Source organism: Salmo salar, chromosome ssa22 (genome assembly GCF_905237065.1).
Source record: "Salmo salar chromosome ssa22, Ssal_v3.1, whole genome shotgun sequence".
Classification (NCBI taxonomy): Eukaryota; Metazoa; Chordata; class Actinopteri; order Salmoniformes; family Salmonidae; genus Salmo; species Salmo salar.
Genome location: NC_059463.1, coordinates 10,657,887 through 10,675,769, shown reverse-complemented (window position 1 = coordinate 10,675,769; position 17,883 = coordinate 10,657,887). Strand labels below are relative to the sequence as shown.

Here is a 17,883-nt window from a genome sequence, read left to right as displayed (position 1 = left end):
CTAAAACTGTTTGAATGGTGTCTGTGAGTATAACAGAACTCATATAGCAGGCAAAAACCTGAGAAGATTCCTTACAGGAAGTGGCCTGTCTGACAAGTTCTTGTTCTTCTTGACTCTCTTTATTGAAAACTGAGGATCTTTGCTGTAACGTGACACTTCCTACGGCTCCCATAGGCTCTCAGAACCCGGGAAAAAGCTGAATGATGTAATTCCAGCCCCTGGCTGAAAAACAGTAGCGCCTTTGGTAAGCTGTCTATCAGAGGACAATGAGACTGAGGCGTGTGCACGAGGCGACCCCATGTTTTTATTTTCTCTCTATTTGTACTAAAACACAGATTCCCGGTCGGAATATTATCGCTTTTTTACGAGAAAAATGGCATAAAAATTGATTTTAAACAGCGGTTGACATGCTTCAAAGTACGGTAATGGAATATTTAGAATTTTTTTGTCACGAAACACGTCGGGCGCGTCACCCTTCTTTACCCTTTTGGATAGTGTCTTGAACGCACGAACAAAACGCCGCTATTTGGATATAACTATGGATTATTTTGAACCAAACCAACATTTGTTATTGAAGTAGAAGTCCTGGGAGTGCATTCTGACGAAGAACAGCAAAGGTAATAACATTTTTCTTATAGTAAATCTGACTTTGGTGTGGGCTAAACTTGGTGGGTGTCTAAATAGCTAGCCCTGTGATGCCGGGCTATCTACTTAGAATATTGCAAAATGTGCTTTCACCGAAAAGCTATTTTAAAATCGGACATAGCGAGTGCATAGAGGAGTTCTGTATCTATAATTCTTAAAATAATTGTTATGTTTTTTGTGAACGTTTATCGTGAGTAATTTAGTAAATTCACCGGAAGTTTGCGGGGGGTATGCTAGTTCTGAACGTCACATGCTAATGTAAAAAGCTGGTTTTGATATAAATATGAACTTGATTGAACAAAACATGCATGTATTGTATAACATAATGTCCTAAGATTGTCATCTGATGAAGATCATCAAAGGTTAGTGCTGCATTTAGCTGTGGTTTGGGTTTATGTGACATTATATGCTAGCTTGAAAAATGGGTGTCTGATTATTTCTGGCTGGGTACTCTGCTGACATAATCTAATGTTTTGCTTTCGTTGTAAAGCCTTTTTGAAATCGGACAGTGGGGTTAGATTAACGAGAGTCTTGTCTTTAAAATGGTGTAAAATAGTCATATGTTTGAGAAATTGAAGTAATAGCATTTCTAAGGTATTTGAATAACGCGCCACGGGATTCCACTGGCTGTTACGTAGGTGGGACGAAATCGTCCCACTGGCCCTAGAGAAGTTAACGATTTTGAAGCATGCCTCGGAGAGCCAGTATCAAACGTAACATGACTAAGGATAGTCACCACTTTCTTATATTTAAATAATAATGTTATACATTTGCTATAAAAATATCTAATAGGCAAAAATATTGCCAGAACTGAAACTTGCAGTGTACAAACTTGATGAACAGGAATGGCATTTACTCTCATGGTTGGGCAAAAATAACTATCTGAAAGCCACGCCCCCAATAGACCACACCAAACATGTTAATTTAACCATCATTTGGATTTGTATCCACTTTCATGCTGGATTGATGCAGTAGCTGATTTAAAAAAAAAATGTATTTGGGTCTCTTTCAGGTAGTTATTTTTGGCCACCTGTGAGAGTAAATCTAATTCCTGTTCATTATGTTAATAATACCCTGAACAGATTACATTTACTATCACCAGTGGCCAAAAATATTTATCTGAAAGCCACATCCCTACTTAGCCATGCCTCCAGTCTTCGAATCTGTCCCAGTGGGGACATAGCTCAATAACCCAACTAAGTGACCCAACTGGCTGGATCAAAATAACCCAACGTGTGTTCTGTCCAATATTCAACCAGTGCTGGGTAGTTTTTAAACAAGCCTTTTTTGGAGTGCAAGGTGCTACGTTTAGATGCTAAGAGTTTGGATATTCAATCAATGACCGTAATGTTTAGTAGCATATTAGCCCTGTTACTCTGCAGTCCTGTGCAAACCTCCTCTGTGTGTAATAAGTTTTGTCTCCCCTGTGTGTTGGTATCTGATCCACTTCTCAGCTTGTCATGCACAAGGGAACGCTCTGCATGTTAAGTGTGTGTGTGTGTGTGTGTGTGTGTGTGTGTGTGTGTGTGTGTGTGTGTGTGTGTGTGTGTGTGTGTGTGTGTGTGTGTGTGTGTGTGTGTGTGTGTGTGTGTGTGATACTAGCGTCCAGACTTCATCAGAATGCAGGAGGCAGTGCAGAGAGAGCACAGGAGCACCAGGACAACCGCACATGAATCCCAACACAATATATCACCTCATAGGAAAAGTACAGGGATTTAACCCAGTTAGTTACCTATGAAATATCGTCATTTTATCTGAAGGTGTTGAATAAAGCAACCATTTTTACTGCATTTTACTGGTCTCCCTGGCCTCCTTTTATGTTGACACATGATCTCTGTGGTAAGAGCTGAGACGGTTTGTGTGTTATGAGTGTGTATCTGTCTCCCAGGTACTGATTTTCCTATGTGGTCGTGTTACAGTAATAATCTGGGCTTAGAGCTACAGTCTGTACTCTACTCTACACTCACGAAAAATGTATTCATCACCTGGCTAGCACACAGGAATGTGAATAATTAAACCATTTTGAGGGGGGGGGTGTCTGTGTGTGCTTGTGTGTGCTTGTGTGTGTGTGTGTGTGTGTGTGTGTGTGTGTGTGTGTGTGTGTGTGTGTGTGTGTGTGTGTGTGTGTGTGTGTGTATGTCAGGCATAGACATACACATGTTTTGTATACGTCATTGGTGAACGTGTCCCTGTAATTGAGTGTCGGCTTGATCAGTCAATACAGTAACCACAGGGCTAGAACTAGAGGTCGACTGATTAATCGGCATGGGAATTAGGGCCGATTTCAAGTTTTGATAACAATCGGTAATCGGCCTTTTTGGACGCCGATTATGGCCGATTACATTGCAATCCACGAGGAAACTGCGTGGCAGGCTGACCACTCGTTACGCGAGTGCAGCGTCAAAAGGACCTTGTGGCTGCAAGGAGCCAAGGTAAGTTGCAAGCTATCATTAAACTTATCTTATAAAAAAACAATCAATCTTCACATAATCACTAGTTAACTACACATGGTTGATGATATTACTAAGTTAACTAGCTTGTCCTGCGTTGCATATAATCAATGCGGTGCCTGGGAATTTATCATTGAATCACAGCCTACTTCAACTTCGCCAAACGGGTGATGATTTAACAAAAGCGCATTCGCGAAAAAAGCACAATCGCTGCACAAATGTACCTAACCATAAACATCAATGCCTTTCTTAAAATCAATACACAGAAGTATATATTTTTAAACCTCCATATTTATTTAAAATAAATGAATGTTAGCAGGCAATATTAACTATGGAAATTGTGTCACTTCTCTTGCAAGTCAGGGTATATGCAACAGTTTGGGCCGCCTGGCTCATTGCGAACTGTTTGAAGACCATTTCTTCCTAACAAAGACCGTAACTAATTTGCCAGAATTTTACATAATTATGACATAACATTGAAGGTTGTGCAATGTAACAGCAATATTTACACTTAGGGTTGCCACCCGTTTGATAAAATACGAAACGGTTCTGTATTTCACTGAAAGAATAAACGTTTTGTTTTCGAAATGATAGTTTCCTGATAGTTTCCATGACCCAAGGCTCTTATTTCTGTGCTTGTTATATTATAATTAAGTCTAGGATTTGATACTCGATAGAGCAGTCTGACTGAGCGGTGGTAGGCAGCAGCAGACTCGTAAGTATTCATTCAAACAGCACTTTCCTGGGTTTGCCAGCAGCTCTTAGCAATGCTTGAAGCACAGAGCTGTTTATGATTTCAAGCCTATCAACTCCAGAGATTAGGCTGGCAATACTAAAGTGCCTATAAGACCATCCAAAAGTCAAAGGAAATGAAATACAAATGGTATAGAGAGATGGTCGACGCGTCATAATTCCTATAATAACTACAACCTAAAACTTCTTAACTGGGAATATTGAACCTTCAGCTTTCATATGTTCTCATGTTCTGATCAAGGAACTTAAACGTTAGCTTTTTTACATGACACATATTGCACTTTTACTTTCTTCGTCAACACTGTTTTTGCATTATTTAAAACAATTTGAACATGTTTCATTATTTATTTGAGACTAAATAGATTTTATTTATGTATTATATTAAGTTAAAATAAGTGTTCATTGTTCATTCAGTATTGTTGTAACTGTCATTATATTGTCAAATATGTATATATAAAAATCGGCTGATTTAATCTGTATCGGCTTTTTTTGGTCCTCCAATAATCGGTATCGGCGTTGAAAAATCATAATCGGTCGACCTCTAGCTAGAACATTCGGTGCACTGAGACTCATGCTTTCAGTAGCGAAGACAATTATGGGCAGGAAGATGCGAGGAAGCCAGCCCAACAACCACAGCCAGGAAGACAATGTATCTTCCATGTACAGTGCCTTGCGAAAGTATTCGGCCCCCTTGAACTTTTCGACCTTTTGCCACATTTCAGGCTTCAAACATAAAGATATAAAACTGTAATTTTTTGTGAAGAATCAACAACAAGTGGGACACAATCATGAAGTGGAACGAAATTTATTGGATATTTCAAACTTTTTTAACAAATAAAAAATTGAAAAATTGGGCGTGCAAAATTATTCAGCCCCTTTACTTTCAGTGCAGCAAACTCTCTCCAAAAGTTCAGTGAGGATCTCTGAATGATCCAATGTTGACCTAAATGACTAATGATGATAAATAGAATCCACCTGTGTGTAATCAAGTCTCCGTATAAATGCACCTGCTCTGTGATAGTCTCAGAGGTCCGTTTAAAGCGCAGAGAGCATCATGAAGAACAAGGAACACACCAGGCAGGTCCGAGATACTGTTGTGGAGAAGTTTAAAGCCGGATTTGGATACAAAAAGATTTCCCAAGCTTTAAACATCCCAAGGAGCACTGTGCAAGCGAAAATATTGAAATGGAAGGAGTATCAGACCACTGCAAATCTATGAAGACCCGGCCATCCCTCTAAACTTTCAGCTCATACAAGGAGAAGACTGATCAGAGATGCAGCCAAGAGGCCCGTGATCACTCTGGATGAACTGCAGAGATCTACAGCTGAGGTGGGAGACTCTGTCCATAGGATAACAATCAGTCGTATACTGCACAAATCTGGCCTTTATGGAAGAGTGGCAAGAAGAAAGCCATTTCTTAAAGATATCCATAAAAAGTGTAGTTTAAAGTTTGCCACTAGCCACCTGGGAGACACACCAAACATGTGGAAGAAGGTGCTCTGGTCAGATGAAACCAATATCGAACCTTTTGGCAACAATGCAAAACGTTATGTTTGGCGTAAAAGCAACACAGCTCATCACCCTGAACACACCATCCCCACTGTCAAACATGGTGGTGGCAGCATCATGGTTTGGGCCTGCTTTTCTTCAGCAGGGGCAGGGAAGATGGTTAAAATTGATGGGAAGATGGATGGAGCCAAATACAGGACCATTCTGGAAGAAAACCTGATGGAGTCTGCAAAAGACAATGATCCAAAACATAAAGCAAAATCTACAATGGAATGGTTCACAAATAAACATATCCAGGTGTTAGAATGGCCAAGTCAAAGTCCAGACCTGAATCCAATCGAGAATCTGTGGAAAGAACTGAAAACTGCTGTTCACAAACGCTCTCCATCCAACCTCACTGAGCTCGAGCTGTTTTGCAAGGAGGAATGGGCAAAAATGTCAGTCTCTCGATGTGCAAAACTGATAGAGACATACCCCAAGCGACTTACAGCTGTAATCACAGCAAAAGGTGGCGCTACAAAGTATTAACTTAAGGGGGCTGAATAATTTTGCACGGCCAATTTTTCAGTTTTTTATTTGTTAAAAAAGTTTGAAATATCCAATAAATTTCGTTCCACTTCATAATTGTGTCCCACTTGTTGTTGATTCTTCACAAAAAATTACAGTTTTATATCTTTATGTTTGAAGCCTGAAATGTGGCAAAAGGTCAAAAAAGTTTAAGGGGGCCGAATACTTTCGCAAGGCACTGTATCTACATTAAAAACGAATTAATATGCCTATGTTCAACATGCCTGGTTGTCTGCCAGGACTGAATCAACAATGTATCAGTAGTACTGTAGATCAATCCCACAAGGAGTGAGGAAGACTGGCTGACTATGACCGATGAAACCAAAGGAGGATAGAGTGCATAATCTATTAACATTAAGGAGGTCATGATGTGTCCTTATCAGTTAGAGAAACTGTTGATTAAAGATGTCTGTAACTCACTTCATCTGCTTGACAATGGTGCTCTTCCCCGACTCCCCTGCACCTGTAGGAGGAACACCAAACACACAGGTTAGAGTTGAATCTGCATCGGACTATTATCTCTATGCAGACTGTGTTGTGTGTGTGTGTGTGTGTGTGTGTGTGTGTGTGTGTGTGTGTGTTTGTTTGTGTGTGTGGTCTTGCATAGGGCCGTGGCGGTCACAAAAGTTCGTCAGCCGGTGATTGTCAAGCAAATAACTGTCAGTCTCATGGGAATTGACCTTTAATTAACAAACACATTTTAGCATTCCTCCTTACGTTAGGTCTTGATCTGGCTATGCCAAATGGCTGTGGGCTACACTAGCTCATTTAGTAGACAAGATTTGCTTAGAATTCCATGGCATTATTTTCTAGTATGAAGAATATAATTGAACAAAGCTGAATAAAATAGAAATTATATCTTCTCCAAACGATTTGAGGGAGTGTGCACATGCGACTATTCTGTGTTGAGCGGTTAAAAAAGAAATAGGTACTCCTATATGCTTAATTTAGAGTTATTGAGGTAATGTAAGTTGTTCTACAAATGTTGGGCTATTTGCTTAGAATTTTAATACACTCTAAGACAGCATGATGCGACTCTAATGATGATTTGAAAAAAGTCGCTTGAAAGGCATGAGCTCTGCTTTGGTTTTTTTGCGCAGGCTGTTCACACTTTATCAGTCTCTCACTCACAATTTGACAAGCACTTGATAATGCCTCAAATTTCACGGCAGCATCCCCTTTGTGTGGCCGTAATGCACACTAAAAAAATCCATGCCTTTTGCAGCCGGTGGCCATTGTACCCTTGGCCCAGAGTGCTGAGTTGTGCTCTTCTCCCTGAGTGCTCCACTCTCTGAAGCACCTCTCACTTACATGGCTCTCCATCACATGAGTGATTGGGTCTTTTTCACAGGCTACAAGTGAAGACAGACACATCGGGGACACAACTGCGAGCTTCCTTATCCAATTCCGAGGTGCATATTGAAGATATTGGAAGAACTGTCCACATTTACTTTTCGTCAGCCAACAAGATGAGTAGGCCTAACGAACAACAAAACCCTATGTCAATCTACCATTACCCATAGTACAAAAGTTGACCTATTCTGTTCTGTGTGAGGAATAAATATTCCAAACATAGTCTGGGACAGTTGTGGGACGCGATAGATCCCAAAGTAACACATAAACCAAAAAAATGGTACGCAATGTGGCTGACGCAACAGATCAGAACGTTTAGCTTTAAATGTTGATAAACTATTAGGCTATTTCTTCACATTATAAGCGCAGCAATACACACATGGCACTAGGCTATATCCATGAATGTTCCATTAGGGGGAAAACACCATTATCAAAAGTGACCGCAAATGTGATTATGCATGTAATGCTTTTATTATAAAGGTGCATTTTTATGGTTAGAATTATCTTCCCCAAACGTGAAACTCATGCACTGCTTATATATGCCAGTTAGGCTCTACACCCCTTGTAAAGCGGATTAATGTGCTACATTTTAAGAAGTTATTTGGCCACTTTAGTTGTGATAGAAACCTTATCAAAAGTTATAGGCCTATGGGCAAGGCAACATGAGGTGTGCGGCTATGATTAAAAGAAGTCACAAAAAAAGGCTTTGTTTCTTGCCATATGCTGTGCATCGTTCACAAGTGATAATGTATAATTCACAAGTGATCTTGTCTTTGCATAAACTAAATAATATTTGTTTGGATTTAGAATGGATCATTATAATGCACCTGTCTCGAAACAGGGGCAGCGGGAAAAAATACATGTTTTTTTTTTACCTTTATTTAACAAGGCAAGTCAGTTAAGAACAAATTCTTATTTACAATGACAGCCTAGGAACAGTGGGTTAACTGCCTTGTTCAGGGGCAGAACGACAGAGTTGTACTTTGTCAGCTCAGGGATTCAAACTTGCAACCTTTCGGTTACTAGCCCAACGCGCTAACCACTAGGCTACCCTGCCACCCCTGTCCTCTAACATGTCCTCTATGCACCTAAATAGTAAATGGAGGAAGATTTTCCTGTAGATCATTTTCATGCCAGCCAGGTAGGCTATACTCCTGTTGTAAAGATAAGCAATTTGCTTAATATTAGGAAAGTTGAGAAATGAATATAGTAGGCAGATGGGATTCCCCTCTTTTTAATAAAGGTCATCACTCTGTTTTCTTGCCCAATTGCATAGCCTATAGAAATGTTGTGCAACATGAGCTCATGGGCTCTCACGAAGGGTTTCATTAGATTTTCGATTACATTAATGTCAGAGTGATTAGATGGACAATAGAGTGCAGAGTACCAGACAGTTAGCAAGTTTGGTAGGCTACTAATGACCATCAGCATCAGAGTTGGGAGAAACCTAATTACCGTGACTAAGTGGTCACGTGGAATTTGACTGCCTTCATGACCCGTGATCGCCGGTGTGGCGGTTATACGTTCACCGCAACAGCCCTTGGCTTGCGTGCATCTGCTGAATCATAACTGAACTCTAGCCATGACCATTCCTCTAGCAAAAGCTATTGTGACCCTCTGACAACCTCAGACAGGCTACCTCACCTTTCTCTCGCTACACTGTACACAGGGTTGTTTATTAAATCAAATCTCAATTTATTGGTCACATACACATATTTAGCAGATGTTATTGCGGGTGTAGCAAAAGGACATGATATATAGAGTTATGGAGATATTGCGTTCTAAAATCTGCAAAAAAAGAAATCTTTTTTGTAAAAATCCAAATAACTTCACAGACATTCATTGTAAAGGGTTTAAACACTGTTTCCCATGCTTGTTCATTGAACCATAATCAATTCATGAACATGTACCTGTGGAACGGTCGTTAAACTAACAGCTTACAGACGGTAGGCAATTAAGGACACAGTTTGAAAACTTAGGACACTAGAGAGACCTTTCTACTGACTGAAAAACACCAAAAGAAAGACGCCCAGGGTCCCTGCTCATCTGCGTGAACGTGCCTTAGGCATGCTGCAAGGAGGCATGAGGACTGCAGATGTGGCCAGAGCAATAAATTGCAATGTCCGTACTGTGAGACGCACTACAGGGAGACAGGACGGACAGCTGATCGTCCTCGCAGTGGCAGACCACGTGAATCAACACCTGCACAGGATCGGTACATCCGAACATCACACCTGTGGGACAGGTACAGGATGGCAACAACAACTGCCTGAGTTACACCAGGAACGCACAATCCCTCCATCAGTGCTCAGACTGTCCGCAATAGGCTGAGAGAGGCTGGACCGAGGGCTTGTAGGCCTGTTGTAAGGCAGGTCCTCACCAGACATCACCGGCAACAACGTTGCCTATGGGCACAAACCCACCGTCGTTGGACCAGACAGGACTGGCAAAAAGTGCTCGGTTCTGGTTTTGTCTCGCCAGCGGTGATGGTCGGATTCATGTTCATGGTCGAAGGAATGAACGTTACACCGAGGCCTGTACTCTGGAGTAGGATCGATTTGAAGGTGAAAGGTCCGCCATGGTCTGGGGCGGTGTGTCACAGTATCATTGGACTGAGCTTGTTGTCATTGCAGGCAATCTCAACATTGTGCGTTACAGGTAAGACATCCTCCTCCCTCATGTGGTACCCTTCCTGCAGGCTCATCCTGACATGACCCTCCAGCATGACAATGCCACCAGCCATATTGTTCGTTCTGTGCGTGATTCCGTGCAAGACAGGAATGTCAGTGTTCTACCATGGCCAGCGAAGAGCCCGGATCTCAATCCCATTGAGCACGTCTGGGATCTGTTGGATTGGAGGGTGAGGGCCGTTCTCCCTAGAAATGTCCAGGAACTTGCAGGTGCCTTGGTGGAAGAGTGGGGTAACATCTCACAGCAAGAACTGGCAAATCTGGTGCAGTCCATGAGGAGATGCACTGCAGTACTTAATGCAGCTGGTGGCCACACCAGATACTGACTGTTACTTTTGATTTTGACACCCCCCCCCCCTTTATTCAGGGACACATTATTCAATTTCTGTTAGTCACATGTCTGTGGAACTTGTTCAGTTTATGTCACAGTTGTTGAATCTTGTTATGTTCATACAAATATTTACACATGTTAAGTTTGCTGAAAATAAATGCAGTTGACAGTGAGAGGACGTTTCTTTTTTTGCTGAGTTCATATTCACTCAGAGGTTTATTTTCACTTTAATAATGGATCCGTCTGTGGCTAGTCCTTACTTGGTGTTGGTGGCGTTGGTGGCGTTGGTGCCTCTATGACAATTAAGGCAGATGTCAGAGAGCCTTTTTACTGAAGAATGTGTTTGTTTCATATGACTGTGTTTCACTTTTCGTGTTTTGTGTTTTCTTTTCATGTATTGTGTAATTGATGTGTATAGATATGTATAGTGAATTGTTATTTTATTGATGTGTTCATGCAGGGCTGATCTGCGGCATAGACCGTGGTCTCAGCATGACTTCCTGCGTAAATAAAGGTTAAATAAAAAATTGTGGAGTGCATTCCATTTCATGACCAGTTAACACATTGGATAGCAACAGATCATTAGTCATTGTTTCTCTGTAGGAAGTATTGTAAAGACTCTGCTAAAGCCCAGGAGAGGAGATAATAATTAAACCCCGAAGTGATTCCTGCACAGCAAATTGGCCAGTTTCGATTTCTGTGTGTAACATTTCTAGTGTTGATTCAGGAGTTAAACTCACTCTGTAAGAGTGAAATCAACACTCAGTAGTGTAAAATAAAGGGAAAGGGGGATACCTAGTCAGTTGTACAACTGAATACATTCAACTGAAATGTGTCTTCCGCATTTAATCCAACCCCTCTGAATCAGAGAGGTGCGGGGGCTGCCTCAATCGACATCCACGTCATCGGCGCCCGGGGAACAGTGGGATGACTGCCTTGCACAGGGGCAGAATGGCATAATAAACCCCAGTGTTGGTGTTAATAACCAGAGTTATTGTTTTACACTTTGGAGAGTAAAACAGTCCCATCAAAACCACCCCCATCACTATTATATTTCCCAGCATTCTCTACTGGCAACTAGATTTTGTAGGATTGTTTTTAAATATAGGTGTTTTTGCATGTACATTGGTTAAACTTGTGCTACACAAAGATGAATATAATTTTTCTAAATTAATCCGATCAGATTTATTGCACCCGTTACAGAAATGGTTGTTCCAGTTTAAAAGGTTGTGTTAGTCTTCTTATACATTTTAATAACTGTGGAAGTCATTCTGAATGTGGGTTGTGGTTGAATAAAAATTCCAGGAAGAACCCTCCAAAGTTAAAAGGGTTTTCAGATGGTTCATAGATGGTTCTAGGAAGAACCTTTAAATTATAAAAAGGTTATTGGTATAACCCTTCATAGAGGGTTCTAGGTAGAAGAACTAGGTTTGAAGAACCCTACAAAGAGTTCTAGATAGAACCCTCTGTAAAGGGTTCCCCTAGGGGAACAAACCAAAGAACATTGTATGGTTTACTTAGCACCTTTTTACTAACCGTGTATGTGTGGGGTACACTATTATTGCACTCAAAGTGAGTCCATGAACTTATTTAAGCTTTCCATAACAAAGGGGTTGAATACTTATTGACTCAAGACATTTCAGGTTTTCATTTTAAAATAATAAGGCCAGTGACAGGAAATCTCTGTAGTACAACATAATGTGGAAAAAGTCAAGGGGTGTGAATACTTTCTGAAGGCACTGTCAGAGCTTTTGTGACAAGGCAAGACAATGTCCTTGAGGCCTCAAACCTCATAAATCTGACTGCTATGGTTTTTATTTACTCTGACATAAGTTGTATTATATTAAGCTATATGAACTGTTAGTGCTGTAGTGATTCAGCCTATTCTCACTGGTGTGCTCCTGTTTTGAGTGCAGGTCCCAGGCCCGGGCTCTTTTCCCAGCCCCTGTGCTGCAAGCGCTCGCTATGCCACTGTGTTGTGTCCCTGTGCTCCACCTGGCCTGGCCCTGTCATGGTGCATCAAGCTTGCCATGACAGCCCAGAGGGGCCAGCAGCACTATTCCAGCCATGGCCTTGCCTGTCACCACCACTCACACCTCATCACGCGGGCACTCACACTGCACTCGCGCACACAAACACACACACACACATACCTTCCAGAGAAGGTGGTAGTGACAGAGAGAGAGGGGGGGGGATAAGGGGAGAGTAAGAGAGTGCATGTCCTCAACCACTTATGAAAAGCTAATTCCTCCTCCATCAGTCCGTTCTGTTTGTGTGCGTTTGCTGACAGACACAGAGGGAGGGCAGCATCTAATGCAAGCTGAAATGTGGGTAGAGCTCAGTTGGTAGGGCGTTGTGGCTTTAAAGGCGAGCTCAGCACAGAGACGTTCTGCTCATCCATCCATGTGGATGACCTCTTTCCCATCCCTGAGGCCTAGTCCATTCAGGAATGCATTGGTGTCTAACGCCATCCCCCTTTTTGAGGGTTAAGTTTAGGCCTGCATTCCGAATGGTTAAAGTAAGGATTAAGGTTTGGGATAGGTTTAAAACATTCCATTTAGGCACTCATTTCAAGTGGTTAATGTAAGGTTTAAGGATAGACTAAAAACAGTGTCGACGAATGGGATTGAACACACAATTTTCTGATCCATGGGATTGGGTGTAATCATGGGATTACACCCATCCACAATGCCAGAGGAAAACCCAAGTCTACTTGATGGTAATAGCGCTCACTGTTGCCCCTTTTGAAGGTATTTCCCGACTTCCTCAGGAAGTCAATCTTGAACGATCTCCCTGCTCTTGTACAGCAGATCTGATGATTTGATCATTTGATAAACGTGGCCAGTCCTCAAAATTAGAATACCGAGTAGCAAGAGACAGAAAACAATAACAAAGCCAGATTGCCTACTGTTCATCTTTCATTTGAATAAGCTCTCAACCCTAAAGATGCACTCATATCTCTTGACTCTCACTGCCAAGGGTTCTCTCAGACTGGAGAGTCTTGGCCCTAATCCTGCTGAGTGGGTTGGTGTTAACGTAGCATACTCTGAGTCTGTATGGGTATTTGGGCAGGGGGTGGAGGGATTGACATGGAGAATGGTTTATTTATCTGAAGGGACAGACCATCTGCTGACAGAGTACAGTAGGTCAAACATGAGGACGTCGCGGTGAAGCTAGAAAATTCTACCCTTCTCAGATAAAAACACACAGAGAGCAGCGATAAAATGACAACTCTTGGAGTCTGTTTTGAAAGAGATAAAAACAAAAAAACAAACAATGATGGATTTTCTACTTCATGACAGGAATTTCTAGTGAACCACAGGGCAAAATCTCTGGCTTCATAGTGGAAGTCTAGCTGGGTTTTTGAGTTTTATTCTCCATTGAGCAAAAACAATAGAACGATCTGGTGAATAATTTACTAGTTCCTTTCCCTTTATAAATTATAAGGCATGTTGTTTCCATGACCTAAATGTGGTAAACTTAAAAGTTTTACTGAATTGGGTCCATATTTAGTGCAAAATGAATTATGTGTCAAAACTTATCAGCTGACAGAAAATTGATATACTGTACCAGTCAAAAGTTTGGACATACCTACTCATTCAAAGGTTTTTCTTTATTTTTACTATTTTCTACATTGTAGAATAATAGTGAAGACATCAGTACTATGAAATAACACATATGGAATCATGTAGTAACCAAAAAAGTGTTAAACAATTCAAAATCTATTTTAGATTTGAGATTCTTCAAAGTAGCCACCCTTTGCCTTGATGACAGCTTTGCACACTCTTGGCATTCTCTCAACCAGCTTCATGAGTAATGCTTTTCCAACAGTCTTGAAGGAGTTCCCACATATGCTGAGCACTTGTTGGCTGCTTTTCCTTCACTCTGCAGTCCAACTGGTTTTAGGTCAGGTGATTGTGGAGGCCATCACAGACAGTGTCACCAGCAAAGCACCCCCACACCATCACACCTCCTCCTCCATGATTCACAGTGGGAACCACACATGCAGAGATCATCAGTTCACCTACTCTGCGTCTCACAAAGACAAGTCGGTTGGAACCAAAAATGTCAAATTTGGACTCATCAAAGGGCAGATTTCGACCGGTCTAATGCCCATTACTCGTGTTTATTGGCTCAAGCAAGTCTCTTGTTCTTATTGGTGTACTTTAGTAGTGGTTTCTTTGCAGCAATTTGACCATGAAGGCCTGATTCACGTAGTCGCCTCTGAACAGTTGATGTTGAGATGTGTCTATTACTTGAACTCTGTGAAGCATTTATTTGGGCTGCAATCTGAGGCTGGTAACTCTAATGAACTTATGCAGCAAAGGTAACTCTGGGTCTTCCTTGCCTGTGGCGGTCCTCATGAGAGCCAATTTCTTCATAGCGCTTGACGGTTTTTGCGACTGCACTTGAATAAACTTTCAAAGATCTTGTAAATGTTCCACATTGACTTACCTTCATGTCTTAAAGTAAGGATGGACTGTCGTTTCTCTTTGCTTATTTGAGCTGTTCTTGCCATAATATGGACTTGGTCTTTTACCAAATAGGATTATCTTCTGTATACCAACCCCTACCTTGTCACAACACAACTGATTGGTGATGATATCCACAACATTCTCATCCACAGAGCTTTATCAGCTTATCAACGTTAGACTGTTCTCATCTCTCCTTCCTCTCTCTACCTTTGCAAGAATAAAGTCCACTGTGGAGTCTGAGTAGTCTGTCAACCCTCACCCCATTGCTTTTGGTTGGCTTCTCTGTGAGAAATGCAAAGTGGAACGATGAATAAGGTACAGCACTAGAGGTGACCTGAGTACAAAATATAATTTGATAGGAAAAATGAGGGGGCGACATCTGAGACGAGAATCTTTGTCCACATTCCACAGAGGTCACCTTCCTGCCTAGAATTCAAGATAATATTTCAAGGCCAAGGGGAGAACTGGCTGAACACAAAGTGTAAACAATATGAACAAGTTACTCTTTCTCTGATCATGAATTGGCTTGGGTAAGTGAGCTGTGTTACTGGAGCGCAGAGCAGATGTGGGGGAGATATTGGTGATTGGCCTTGCGCTACGTGACAGTATACAGTAAACTCCCTACGTGAAACAGGGATGATTATATTAGGTTCTGCTTATCTCTCTGTGACCAGCAAGCCAGATTCCATTTGCTCAGCCTCATGATTGCTCTAAAACGCTACCAACATAAATGAGATGAGCCAGCAAAAATAGATACACAAAATCATGCTATTGATAAGACTATAGAACAGATCAATGCATTTGGACTGTATGGATAGCATGAAGAGAAACACAACATGACACAAAGAGGAATACCTGGCCCATGGTAAACAAGTATTGACTTTGGGCCACTCAAGACAAAATATTTACCAGCAAGTGTGCACAGTTGCAGGGTGGATAACTAACACCAGCATGAGAGTAACAGTTCCTCTCTGATGGCCAGGTTTACTCTCATAATACGTCCTAATGGCATACCATAGCGGTCCCGTAATTGATCCCTGAGGGTCACCACAGAATAACAATCCAGTTATTTATTCAGGTGTGCAGTTCACCTTAGCTCAGAAACAAAGCTCAATCACCAAGAGGACAAGAGGTTGTCCTTGTTATGGTGCACACAAGATAAATCAATTAAAGCTTAGTAGGTTATCATCAAAGATGTATGAGCCCATAACAGGGTGCTTAAATTGAACACAGGTGAGAGAAGAAGTGTATTGAAGGCTGTGTCATATTAAACACACTACCGGCTGCCATTCAGATCATTAAGGGAATCACATGCAGTAACTGAGAGCAGAAAAATCCATTGTAACAAAGTAAGAATTATTATTAACCGTACACAAGTGTAAACAATTACATGGTTTACTAAGTTTACTTTGTTGTGTTCTGTCTTCATTCACAAAAGTGTTCCCAAGTTCTAGACAATTAAACAAGTAAGTCCAAACCCAAAAACGAGTGTATCTGGAGCAGTCTCTGTCAGCCATGAGCCAAACCAAATGAAGGAAACAAAATGTATTAGCATAGACAAGACATCTGTACAAAAAGTTCTATATCCAATTAGGATTGAAGAGTTGAGTGGCTATTCCCAGGAGAAAAAAAGCAACTGCTGATTGAAATGTAATTTATAGGCTATTACAACCGTTCAGTGTATCATCACTAAAGGGAGAGGAAGGATGCTAATTCAATATGTCCCTCTGGCTGAGGTTACTTCATCCTTTATTAGCCAGTTGCACAGGGGCATGAGGGTGTGTATGTGATTGTGTGTGTGTGTGTGTGTGCTCAATTTTTCAGAGTGTGTGCGTGCGATTTGTTTGAGTTCCCAGTTGTTTTGTATTTGTATTTGCCAAGGCAGCAGCTACTCTTCCTGGGGTCCAGCAAAATTAAGGCATTTTATACAATTTTAAAAACTTTACAATACATTCACAGATTTCACAACACACTGTGTGCCCTCAGGCCCCTACTCCACCACTACAAAATATCTACAGTACTAATTCCATGTGTATGTGTGTGTATAGTGCATATTTTATCGTGTGTGTGTGTGTGTGTGTGTGTGTGTGTGTGTGTGTGTGTGTGTGTCTGTGTGTGTGCGTGTGTGTGTGTATACACATATGTCTGTGCCAATGTTTGTGTTGCTTAACAGTCCCCACTGTTCCAAAGGTGTTTTTAATCTGTTTTTTAAATCTAATTCTACTACTTTCATCAGTTACTTGATGTGGAATAGAGTTCCATGTAGTCATGGCTCTATATAGTACTGTGCGTCTCCCATAGTCTGTTCTTGATTTAGGGACTGTTGAAGAGACCTCTTGCGGCATGCCTGCAGGGTATGCATGGGTGTCCGAGCTGTGTGCCAGTAGTTTAGACAGACAGCTTGGTGCATTCAACATAAATACAAGTAGTGATGAAGTCAATCTCTCCTTCACTTTGACCCAGGAGAGATTGACATGCATATTACTAATATTAGCTCTCTGTGTACATCCAAGGGCCAGCTGTGCTGCCCTCTTCTGAGCCAATTGTAATTTTCCTAAGTCCTTTTTTGTGGCACCTGACCACACGACTAAACAGTAGTCAAGGTGCGACAAAACTAGGGTCTGTAGGACCTTCCTTGTTGATAAGAGTTGTTAAGAAGGCAGAGCAGCACTTTATTATGGACATGCTTCTCCCCATCTTATCTACTATTGTATCACTAGGTTTTGACCATGACAGTTTACAATCTAGGGTTACTCCAAGCAGTTTAGTTATCTCAACTTGCTCAATTTCCACATTATTTATTACAAGATTTAGTTGAGGTTTAGGGTTTAGTGAATGTTTTGTATCAGATGAAATGCTTTTAGTTACAGAAATATTTAGGGCTAACTTATTCCTTGCCACCCACTCTGAAACTAACTGCAACTCTTTGTTAAGTGTTGCAGTCATTTCAGTCGCTGTAGTAGCTGACGTGTATAGTGTTGAGTCATCCGCATACATAGACACTCTGGCTTCACTCAAAGCCAGTGGCATGTCATTAGTACAATTTGAAAAAAGCAAGGGGCCTAAACAGCTACCCTGGGGAATTCCTGATTCTACCTGGATTATGTTT

At 41.3% G+C, this 17,883-nt stretch overlaps 1 protein-coding gene across 1 annotated transcript in view; it reads right to left on the bottom strand.

Moving 5' to 3' along the window:
- The window catches only part of LOC106582753 (guanine nucleotide-binding protein G(i) subunit alpha-2), a 185,891-nt gene that overhangs the window by 57,234 nt on the left and 110,774 nt on the right, over window positions 1-17,883 (bottom strand). The window contains exon 2 of the mRNA XM_014166144.2: window positions 6,346-6,388. Coding sequence (XP_014021619.1) covers window positions 6,346-6,388 — 43 coding nt within the window. The remainder of the gene's footprint in view (window positions 1-6,345; window positions 6,389-17,883) is intronic.